The following is a 12,237-nucleotide window of genomic DNA, read 5'->3' as shown; positions in this document are numbered from 1 at the left end:
CCCGCGGCCCCAGCGGATAAAGAAAATAGATGGAAGTTCAAGACGGGAACCTCTGCATCGAGCAGCCATAATTAATATTTTTCTAACCGCTGATCGAGTCACTAAAAAAAAAAAAATCCCATGCCCATAGCTGAAGCTTGCCGATGCAGAGGCAGCTTGCTGCGTCTGCCACCCAAATCGCGCTGCAGGACATCAGATTGCATCTGTACATTGACTTAGCATTGAAACTCGACGCCTCTGCTGCGTGAATTGCGTCCGGTGTGAATGCTGCATAATGAAGTACTGCCACTCTGGAGAAACTATGTCCTAGAAAACAACTCTGTTATTTATTTATTATTTTGGAAAAAATATATATAATAGTTCTTAAAAGACCACAAGGAATGTTGTTAAAATAGATCAAGAGTGGATCAAAGTTTATCTTTAAATCACCAATCATTAGTCTTAAGGAAAGGAACTCCAAGACCTTTGCGCTTTTTGAGGTTGTACATAATTAGAGCCTCAAAATATAAGAAAAACTTGTAATATGTCAAATAGAAATCGATATTGCGATGACAATATGACTTTCAATACATGAGCAAATAGCAAAACAAACAAAGAAAAAACGACTAATACATCATTTTCACTGCAACAGTTTTATTTAAATAAAAATCAACATAAAAATACTGCTAGTTATATCAATAGAAGCCAGATAAGAACTTGTTTGTCAAGTTGGAAACACTACAATGAATAATTATTTACCTTTCTTCTAGTACTAGAAAAAACTAATATAGACACCAGTTAGTAACAATGTAGGTCATGTGCACTCGGGCTGGTAGTTAGTTTCTGTCTATGCGTGTGTGTGAACATTTAAGATAACCGTTTATCGCAGTTTACACCATCTTTTGCGTTTTGTTGATATCGTGATGTAGGTACATTTCTGATTTATTGTGCATGCCTATATTTAATTAATGCTTATGTTTCTGTAATTCTGCAGTTCATCATTGAAGACATGAAGCAGCAGCAGACTCACAAACACAGCCAGCTCCACAGAGAAGACCAGCACATCACAGTGGAGGAGCTCTGGAAGGGCTGGAAGTCATCAGAAGGTGTGCCTTAAATAACATTTCGTCTAAATACACATTGTTTTTATTTGATTGTTGTCCCTTTATTTTATTGTTAGTTCATAACTGGACTCAGGAAGACGTGGTGCGCTGGTTGAAGGATTTTGTTGAGCTGCCGCAGTATGAGAGGAATTTTAAAGAGTTTAAGGTCAATGGAAACACGCTGCCGAGGTGAGGGCGGTCGAGGACGTCAGGGAGCGAAGTGCACATGCAAGGTTCTTTTTGATGAGCCACATCAACACAACCTTTCCTGTTCTCTGTTTGTAGGATCGCAGCCAACGAGCCTCTATTCCTGAGTTTTCACTTGAAAGTTCAAGACCAGAGAGACAAACAGAAGCTCAACATCAAAGCTCTGGATGTGGTTCTGTTTGGACCGCCTACACGTATGAACAAACCCTGAATTTAGTTATCTTTCTTTGACTTCTCTTACCAGTTTTCATCTTTAGTTGTTAATCCCCCCCAAAAGTTGAAACTTTTCATGTTCTTGAAGTATCCTGCCCTTCACAGGTCCTCCTCATAACTACATGAAGGACCTGCTGCTCATCGTGTCAGTAGTGATGGGAGTCGGTGGTTGCTGGTTTGCTCAGGCCCAGAACAAAGCCAGCAAGATTCACATCTCCAAGATGACGAAGGACTTAGAGAGCCTCCAGAGGGCGGAACAAAGCCTGATTGATCTGCAAGAACAGTAAATATTTCCTTTAGTTATTTACTTGCTATTCTTATATGTATTTAGCTTAACTAATGATTCATGAATTCAGATTGGAGCGAGCCCAGGAGGAGAAGCGTAATGTGGCTGAGGAAAAACAGAACCTGGAGGAGAAGATGAGAGATGAAATAATGGGAGCGCAGGAGGAAGCCCATCGACTGCACGAGCTGAGGCAGGGAGCAGTCAGTGAGCTCAGCCGCCTCCGATATGCAGAGGAGGAGCTGGAACAGGTGGGTCCAGAACCCCAGAGCAAACGCATGCGATGCTGTTGGTGATGATGTCAGGTGACTCCAGTAAAGACAAAGAAAACCTGCATCAATGAACTGGGACTTTGTATGCAGGGAAGGATTTTGCAAGGTGCATTTTTTAAATTTTACAGTGACGGTCAACATAGTGCCATGGTGTGACGAGGTGGATAGAGATGCTCCTTTTCTGTGAGCTTGTGTAAAAAAAAGCTCCTGCAGTGGGATGGGAAACAAAAAAGAATACTGTAAAAAAGGAGAAAAGTGCCAAAAAGTTGCTAACGGTGGAGCAGGAGATCAGTGAGAATGTAGTGAGGAAGATGTGGAGCAGGATGATGCAGAGGTATGGACTGGAGTCACCTGACCAAGACTCGAGCCATGAGACTCAACTTGGACTTCAACAGCAGTGACTCCTGACTTAACTTGGACTTAAAGATGAATAACTCGTGATTTAACTTGGATTTTAGCACTATTACTTGGTAAGACTTGCCATTTTCCCCAAAATCAAAGACTATGACTAAATGCACTATATAGTGCCTTCGCCATTAATTAAAACACTACCAGAAATATTTTTTTTAAATAAAATAAAAAATTATAGGGGAACTCTAATAAACCATCCACATTTTTATCATCAGAACACAGTGGATTCATTTATAGACATTATAAAATATTTGTATTAATTAGATTTTCACTTTATAAAGTTGGGGATGTCATATTTGCTGTTTAGAAAAAAGAATTGGTGAGCATGGTGTCCGAATTGCTTTTAAAATCCAGGGCACTAGATAGTCCTGCTCTATATAGATTTGTAGTTGTTAGGGATTAGGGTGGGAATTTGGAAATAGCCAAGGAGTAAAAAGTATTTCAACAAAGTCTCTCTGTCTCTGTTGGTTTACATCCATGATGTCGGCAGTCAAATTAGGTCCACGCTGGTTTGAGTCGACAAGACAACCAATCAAATAGCAGAAAATTATTGCTGGGTCAATTGAAGCACGAGTTCCTGTTTGCTGGTGGTATTACATACTGGCATAAAAGTTATGAAGTTATCAACTAAAAATTATTTGCAGTAACAACAGTGTTGAGCATTAAAGGTAGACCTTTACAGATGTTAGAAATTGTCTGGAGAATCCTTTTCTTTCACAGCTCTATTCCTATGATCAGATGGGAATTGTTGATATTTCAGCAGTAGAATGATGCTGAGGTTAGAGCTACCAGACAGGGGGCTTAGAGGAGGACAGTTGTAAATTTTACAACAGTTTTACAACTGTTTTGATGACGAAATGGAGTCTATAGATGTCAGTAGAGAGGATTACGCCACAGATACAAATAAATAAAGGCAAATGTGTTTCTGTAAATGCAAGAAGCTGCAAGCAAAAAGAAGAAATTAATTCAGGTAACCTATGTCTAATTCTGACCCAATGCTCATCTTTAGGTCCGTGGAGCGCTGAAGCAGGCGGAGCATGACATGTTGGCGAGCTGGTCTGTCTCGGAGGCCCTCCAGCAGTGGCTGCAGCTGACACACGAGGTTGAGGTTCAGTACTACAACGTGAAAAAGCAGAGCGCCGAGCAACAGCTTGCAACAGCTAAGGATGAGGTAATACTGGACAGAGAGAAACACAGGATAAAAACACATCAAGACACGGCTCACTTATAACGTTGCTCCTGCTTTCTTCACTGCAGGCAGAAAGAATAAAGAAAAAAAGGGGCACAGTCCTTGGTTCGCTCCATGTGGCTCACAGCTCCTCTCTGGACCAGGTGGATCGTAAAATCCTGGAAGCTAAGTGAGTTTAAACAGCTGTAGCTTTTATTTGTCAAAGATTTCATCACACTGATTTTTTTTCGGTTTTGCAGAAATGCATTATCTGAGGTGACAGCCTGTCTGCGGGAGCGTCTCCACCGCTGGCAGCAGATTGAGCTCCTCTGTGGCTTCACCGTCATCAGGAATCCTGGCATAGCAAACCTCACTGCTCAGCTGTACTCGGACTCAATCGGCCTCGGCTTGCCTCGAGTGCTGCAGTCAGCTTGTTCCTGCCACAGCTCTATCCACGGATCTATAGAGAACCTCATTGACGACCCAGTGTCTCCCATCTTACCACAAATCCCAGGTGTGTTCTGGGAAATATGGCTTTTGATGTGTTGTCCTGTGTGTTTTTAAAGCTACAGACAGTCCTGTTAGTTAGGGATCTACCCATGGGAAGACAAACGTTTTTTCCATAATTTGAATACTCCCCAAACCAGTTATCATACGGTGAATTTATTTAACAAAGAACTTGAATTATCCTCTGCGTATCCTAGAGGTAAAATTTTGTTTATATGTTTCTATTCAGGTCATAAAACCTGTCTATAGCTCTTGAATGAAACAAATTTAACCTTATATAAGGTTCTTGGATTAGGTTATCATTAGGACGGCTAATGCTAACGCTCAGTAGACCTAAACATACATTGCTGACTAAATGAACATCTTTATATACTCACAGGCATGAATTGTCCAAACTCTTTTAAATAAATATTTTTAAAGTAACCTTTTGTGGTCTAAAGCACCGTTTTTTGCTCATATTTTCTTCCTCTGGAATAAGGTGTACTTGTATGGTGTTATCGCCACCTAGTGGCCAAACTGAAACGCTCTCCAGGAGAAGCAGAACAATGTTTATAATGTTATGGATCTGAAGATTTTAGTTAGAACTTCTCCTTTTGAGAAACCATGTAGCACTGTATAATATTAACAATCTCATTATTTCACTAATTCATCATACAGTATGTGAACTGTATCAGATTAATATAAATATATTCAAAACATATATGGATTATTAATGTATTTTTAAACAAATGTGTCTAAATGTGTAAACTCAAAATTAAATTGAATCGAAAGGATTAAAAAAATCGAAAAGAAAAATCAGAATCGAATCGATCCACTCTCTGGTGAATTGAATTGAATTGTTTCTGGAAATTGTTATCAATGCCCAGTCCTAGTTAGCCATGTTAATGTATTCACAATACCTGTAACTTCAACGTCGTATGCAGCACATAAAAAAAAGAACTGATTGATATCACTAAAAAAAACGTTACTGGGACTGCGCTATCTCCCAACCTCGTTAGCAACACGTAAAAAAAATCAGTTTGACACTGCTACACATTAGCCGCATTAGCATATTCACAAAATACGCAACCTTGTTTGCAACTCAAATAAAAAAACAGATACTGTGTATCTCTCAAACTTGCTTCGACATCATTAAGCACAACCAGAATTAATCTCTATTTGAGACTCTCTGGATTATGAGCTCATGGTCATATTTAGAAAAAAAAGACTTTAAGTTCACTATATAGTGTGTAAAATACAGAAAAAAATTACAAAACAAAATGCTGTAGATTATCCCCTCTGACCTTTCAGCTTAAACTTGTAATACTGGCATCTTCTTTTTAAGACAAAGGGCTCTGAGTGTGTGCAGCTTTAGTTTTAAGTAGCTTTTCCAGACAGTCATAAAGCCAGCACTTTGCAGGCTGGTTAGCTGTGAGCCAGCGTTGATAATTTTAACAGCACACGACACTGCAAGCTGCAGACGTTAGCAGCACTGAGCCCCGAACAGCTGTCGCTGCACATGACTGAGCTGGTTGCATGATTCAGTTTGTATTCAACAGGACTGAAGTAACCAAAACATTTCTACTGAGTGCTAACGTGACCTGTAGCTTTGTCTCTTCATTCCAAAATGTATATGTTTCCCAAAATTTCTTTTATCAGTCATTTGTTAACAATTACAACCTTTGCAACATTCTTTTCCCCCCGCAGTTTCAGTTTCACCAATCAAGTGCTCTCCTAGACCACATGGATCCACAGTTTGTAGGGCAAGGCGTCCTGGCATGATCAGTCATCCCCCAACTGCCTTGATTTCTCCGGACCCCGACCTTCTGATCCCCATCCGACCTACTTATCCGTTATATAACGAAGGAGAGGAGATCCTCTTGAAAACTCTTAAAAAGCAGTATGTCTCTTTGTTGTCTTTGATAGCTGTTTTTCCTGCCCCTTTTTTCACTTATCCATCCCTCTCTGTCTCTCATTAACAGAGATTCCCAAGAGAAGCTCTTGGACTTCGACTGCACAGCACCTGCTACTTTTGGAAAAAAGTTCCAGTGCTCCCCAGCTGAGCCTTCCCCTCGGAAGTTTTATCAAGATGAAGCAGAGCTGCTTGCGGACATCTCAACTGTGAAGCCTTTGAGAGAAGAGGTGGAATCAGCTGTTGAACCTCCAGTTCACAACGTTTTTGCAGAGGAACTCGGAGCTACTGCAGATCTGGAAGGTTCTAGCTGGAAAATGCCCAAATCCAAGGGCTTGGAATCTGCTTTGGGAACTACTTCTATGAAAATCTCCACTGAAGAGCCTGTTGTAAACCCTAACCCATCAAGAATGATCTTCAGAGACAGGAGTGAAGCCACCAGAGATGCAGAGTTTCTGCCAAGGAAAATAGACAAAGATACATCAAGGGATTTGATGGATGTCCCCTCACAGCTTGTCTACAGGGAGCGGTGTAATTTACCAGCGGATGTGAGAAGGATGTTGGTTGAAGCACCAACAAGTGCTCCAAGGATGTTATCAAGAGATATGATGGGGGTTTCAGTGGACAGCATCCCAAAAAAGATGCTGAGAGATCAATCTGAACCTTTGTTTGAATCCAGGAGAATCACAAGGGACTTGATGGGTATGTCCCAAGATGCAGGTTCTTGGAAGCTTACCCGAAGCAAAGGAGAAATCCTACCCGAATCTTCTTTGAGGTTATTACCAAAAGACAAACTAAGAAACATACCTAGAGATGAGCTGGAGTATGATGATACCTCATCCATAAAGATGTCATCCAGAGACGTGTTAGAATCGCCTACAGATGTGCAGGAACTGGCCTCAGAGCTCTCTTGGAAGCTTACCCGAAGTAAAGGGGAATTTCTACCCGAATCTTCTTTGAGGTTATTACCAAAAGACAAACTGGCTGAAACTGTTGGTCCACCACTAAGGAACATACCTAGAGATGAGCTGGATTATGACGATACCTCATCCATAAAGATGTCACCCAGAAATGTGTTAGAATCAATTGCAGATGTGCAAGAATCTGCCTCCGAGCCAATAACTATTATAGGAGTACTAAAAGATGAGCATGATAGCCCCACTGAGACACTCAGAAAGAGAACACCAAGAGTGCCAGTAGATGATGCCAACATCACAGCAGATGTTGCCATTGGAAATGTTGCCAGAGACAATGTTGATGTTGCCAGAGCAACACCTAAGCAGCTACTTTGGAAGGAAGAGCCGGTGGCATTTGAGTCAAGTTCTTTGCCATGTGGAACTGGCCAACCAGACCTTATGCTGACCTCTCAGGTGCCATGGAGATCCTCCTCAGACCTGTACACAGCGGGCCCGTTGAGTCAGCTGGTGTACGACGGTATCCTTGAAAAGTCGTGCAGCTCAACAGCTTCTAACCCAATGGTCACCTCTGCCTCCACTCCCAACCTTCACGAGAGCAGGCTGAATGCTGAAGGAGAGTCACCAGTGCCACTGCCAAAAGCTACCAACACACCCCTGGAACCTTCCCCTGAAGAAGACAAAAACAAAGAGAAGGAGAAAAGCAAGAAATCCTTGAAGCTTAAAAATCTTTTCAAAAAGAAAAGCGATCCACCTCCGGAGAAGATTCAAAGTGGGCTTCAGAAACTCTGACGATCCACTTTGAAAAATGTTCTTCCTTAAGCTGCGTTCACAACCAACGCAATTTGTGCAGTGGAACTGCCAGTTTCAACGTTAAGTTAATATACAGTTGTGATCAGAGGTACTGCGGTGCGATTTGCATGTTGGGCACGGTGGTCTTTCAAAGATTCAGACCCACTGCAAATATTTGGCTGCACAAGTTTTGTATTGCGTCAACCAATCAGGGACTGATTTGGTGTGTGTTGATGATGTGATCAGCAGGTGGAGTCCAAAACCAACATGGAGAAGAATCTGGTTGTTCTCCTCCCAAACTTAGATGTTTTTTTGATTTGCATGGGAAGTTCAGCTGAAAGTATCCATCATTCACATGTATCTCCGGCAGTAGTAGGTGACTCTTACCTGGGAGAGTCTCTAAACCAAAGGTGGTGCAAACTACGACCCGGGGGGCCATATGGCCATCAAACTATGAATCAATTATAACGATAATCCTTATTAATGTTTTATTGGTGCCTATTAATTCTGGTGTAGATGATGCACTACAGATCCATTGACCTTTGTCCATATGTAGTTGGGACATTGGAACATTTCTTGTTTTTGGAGTTGGACAGTCGTTCTTTCGATAATTCAGACACCTCACAAATGCAGTATTTCTCTAAGTTTGCATTTTTCCTTTATGTGCATAAACAAATTGGTGTGATTGGTATTAAAATGAGAAAAAAAGCCTCACTTTTGACTCTACAAAATCTGAACGGAACTTCAAAAAGTTCTGTTTTAAAAACATACATACATTTATTTTCAATCAAGATTAAAGTATGTTTTCGTCCAGAGTATATTTTATTTCTTTATCTTAAATTATGGATTATCAAAACACGCCACGGATCTGCTCCTGGTCTGGTGCTTCTGTCAAATTTTAGAACCCTTTCTGCCCCACGAGTCGAAACGTTTTCCCACCCCTTCTCTAATCGATCTCATGAACCCAGACATGGAGACTTGATTACAGATGCTTTTATAGAGCTCTTCAAAATAAACAACCCTTATCTCTCAGTATCATTCGTGTCTCCCCATGCATTGTAAATGAGGTATACAGATACACAATAAAGCCAATGTTTCCATGTAGCAACAACCCTAAAACTGTAGCTCCTCCCCCACCTGGCGGGAGTACCAGGTTTATAAACAAACATTTTTGAACGAGCAATGAATTCGCTGCCTGACTAAACAGAGGTGGACGGCACAAATTTGCCGCGCAAATCGCGTTTGGTGTGAATGTAGCATGAGGTATTGCTGAATTGAGCTTTATTTTTCAGTCCAAGCTAATAAAAGAAAAAAACAGAAATTAGCTTCAAATGTGAGAACGCCATCAATCAAAATGCCTTTATTAAGGAATCCATTTGACTTTCAGTAACTAGCAAATTCAGCTTGTTACTAAACTGATTTCCTTTCTTGTTGGTGAGGATATTTGAATGAAGCTTCACTTCCACAGAGAAGCTGTAGAACTCAATCTATGCTCAAAAAGCTGTGTCCACCTGAAGGTTACTCCCTGAGGTTTCTTGATGAATTCTACCTTCTGGTGCTATTAAAATAAATCCAGAAAACACAATGATTGAAATCTCTGCTAGGACTTATTTTGTGTTGAGTTTGTGTGTGCTTTCCTTAAGCTAGTGTTTATTTCCTGGATGCATTTCTTCTTCTTTGGCATCACAAAAACAAGAATTTCCAAGATGATTGAAAATTCTAGATTGTCTGTAAAAGTTGGTATTTATTAAAAGTAATATGCTATTTTTAAAAAGAAAACAGGAAACAGTCCCTCTCTTTTGCCGGGGAGGATAAAAGTCTTATAGCAAACACATGATTTTTTGTGGTTATGCAATGGAGAAATGAACGACAAAAAATGTATCTTGTTTTGTATGATGAAGTCTTACAGATACATGGTTGAAAATCATGTATTTTCAGTTTTTAGTTCTTTGCCTGAGGCTAAAGGATTACGGGAAGTTAAGTTTCTGTATAACAGAGAAAAAGCTGTAAATATTAATTAAAAAATGTAGAAATTCAAATTTCTTGCACATAGTAGTTATGTTTTTGAATAAAGATAAGAACACCAATAAATCTAAGAAATGTTTAACCTTTTTTGTTGAATGATTGATTTTTTTTAATTAAGAATGTACTGGGTTTGAGTGGTGTTTAATTAATCACAGAATAGTTCAAGGTTTTGACAAGTTATTCAGTCTTTTGTTAGACGTGAAGACTCTAATCAAACACGCAAACATGTCCTCCAAATGAGATCTTTTTACTTCATGTTTTTCTTTCTGTTTCTGGATGCTGTGGATGAGAGGTAGACCAGCCATCTCCAAGTTTAGGGTTTGATTCCCGACTCTCCCAGTCCCCTGTCAACGAGTCTTTAGTTTCCTCTGGTGGGTTTTGTTAAGCAACTCTGCCCCCTCTGATGTGTGGATGTGTGCCATATGTCTGTGGCCCGGTACCAAGCGGGCCTCAGACTGGCACTGGTTTGTAGCTCGGAGGTTGGGGACCCCTGATTTAATGGGAACAGCCAGCACGTCAAAAAACGATGAGTTGGGGACACCCAAAAAGTGACTCGTGGGGTGCCCCAACCATACGTCCATACATGACGAGTGGAGAATTCTTTGACCATTTATTTACCATGTTTCTCATAGCAGAGTTCAGTTATTTCCTTTAACTGCATTATATTTTACATAAAGGTTAACCAAGAGGCTAGCATCCATGTAAAGGGGCTTTGTCAAAGACAGCAGGTTTCAGCAGACCGTAGATGTTGATGCATTCACCTTTTTGCATATCCAAATTCACATTGAAAGCATTCATTCTTTGTGAAGTCAAATACAGATGCAACATGCTTATAGTATTAAAATCATGCACACAGGTCAACACGTGCTGCAGAATTTACCAAACACCTGCAGGTCTTGAACCAGCTTGACCTAACAATGACCCAAATATTTGATCCTATACATTTTCAAACTTCCCATTACTTCATCATCTCCTGTTTACCTCACCCACATGTCTGTTAATATGGATCATCTCCATCCAGAGTTACCTTTTGTCCTGAAGCATGAGTCATAATCACAATTCAGCATCGTATCTTATTGGACATGTACTTTACCTATTCTATTCTATTCTATTCTATTCTATTCTAATAAACAAAAAAAAAAAAAACACAATTTTCACTGAAGTGGCGCTTTAAGTGTTTTTATTTCTTTGTCTTCTCTAGTGAACAAGAAACCAAAAAAAAGATGACCCTCATTTGCTCTGACTAAAAAGTGATTGGATAACAAATTAGCATTCTTAATAAATTCAACATTTTTTCCCAAGAAAAAATAGTATACAGAATAGATTTATTTAACAAATAAATGGGATTTCACTTTTTAGATGCTTATCAGAATTTTGGGATTGTTGACATTGATGCAGTCTAAAAGTAGATCAGTGAAGACGTTCTTTGACTCTTGATATTTTATCCTTGGTAAGGATTGAAATAAATAAGTAAATAAGATGAATACAACCGCTCCATGTTATTGCTCACCTGAGTCCCCAAACTACTAAGTCCGTCACTGCCTTTACCTTAACATCCACCATCACCCTTTCTGACACTTTTTTCACATTCAGAATATTATTTTTTAATAAGCTCCTTTGTTTTTCCCTGTCTGAATCCTTACAGTTTCCCTTCTTAGTCTGTTTTTTTCTCTTTTTTGCTTTCTGCTTACAAGTATGCCTTCCTTCTCTCTTTCTTCCACTAACAGTAGTACGATTTCCAGCAGCATCCACCAGTGTGGTTCTGTGTGAGATTTTCATGATTGACAGTCTTTAGTCTCATTCCAAAGCCTCTACATTCACCTGCCTCTGCATGGCGCCCCCTTGTGGATACACTGTTGAACATGCACTTAAAAAAGCATTGTACTACTGTCAAAAAACACATGATTACAGAAATAAGTCTTAAATACTAATCAGTGTGTCACAGAATGCAAGAAAAACGTATGGAGGAGCTGTTTGCAAACTCTGCAGCAGCTGATGATGCTCACATCGATGCACAGGAGCTGTCCAGTGCTGAAAATCAGTGCAGAGCTGCAGGAGAAAACTACTGTACAATGATTTTGAAAATTTAAGTGTCTTTTATTATCTTTATGTTATTAATCCCCCTCCCCCCAGAAGTTTTTGTTTTACAGTTGGCTATTCACAGGTTTATCATTATTTAGGTAGTTGCCCCATTTTATTTTATATTGCAGCTGGCCTAATAGCTAAAAGTAGAACTATGTCAATAAATTATGCCGCTCTGCAGAAACTATCTTCAAAAAAAAAAACTAAAAAAAAAAATTAGGATTTTAGGTTAAAACAGCATAACCATAATTTAATGACCACTTGGGAACACTTTTAAAATAGATCAAACGATGATTGGAATGTTTTTTTTTCCTTATAGATTAATTACACAACATAACTTCCAGAGATCTGCACCTGAATTTCTAACTCACAAATGTATACAAGTCCAAG

General features: G+C 39.7%; 1 protein-coding gene across 1 annotated transcript in view; it reads left to right on the top strand.

The window, feature by feature from the left end:
• Nucleotides 1-9,847, top strand: part of stim2a (tromal interaction molecule 2a) — an 18,170-nt gene extending 8,323 nt beyond the window's left edge. The window contains exons 3-12 of the mRNA XM_024290356.2: nt 974-1,085; nt 1,160-1,271; nt 1,368-1,483; nt 1,608-1,785; nt 1,859-2,036; nt 3,478-3,639; nt 3,726-3,826; nt 3,897-4,150; nt 5,830-6,022; nt 6,105-9,847. Of these exons, the coding sequence (XP_024146124.1) occupies nt 974-1,085; nt 1,160-1,271; nt 1,368-1,483; nt 1,608-1,785; nt 1,859-2,036; nt 3,478-3,639; nt 3,726-3,826; nt 3,897-4,150; nt 5,830-6,022; nt 6,105-7,740 (3,042 nt within the window). The 3' untranslated portion in view covers nt 7,741-9,847. The remainder of the gene's footprint in view (nt 1-973; nt 1,086-1,159; nt 1,272-1,367; nt 1,484-1,607; nt 1,786-1,858; nt 2,037-3,477; nt 3,640-3,725; nt 3,827-3,896; nt 4,151-5,829; nt 6,023-6,104) is intronic.
• Nucleotides 9,848-12,237: the final 2,390 nt, after the last annotated feature.

Source organism: Oryzias melastigma, linkage group LG1, assembly GCF_002922805.2.
Source record: "Oryzias melastigma strain HK-1 linkage group LG1, ASM292280v2, whole genome shotgun sequence".
In the NCBI taxonomy this organism is placed as follows: Eukaryota; Metazoa; Chordata; class Actinopteri; order Beloniformes; family Adrianichthyidae; genus Oryzias; species Oryzias melastigma.
Note: the sequence above shows the minus strand (reverse complement) of the source record. Positions and strands in the feature narration are given on the sequence as shown.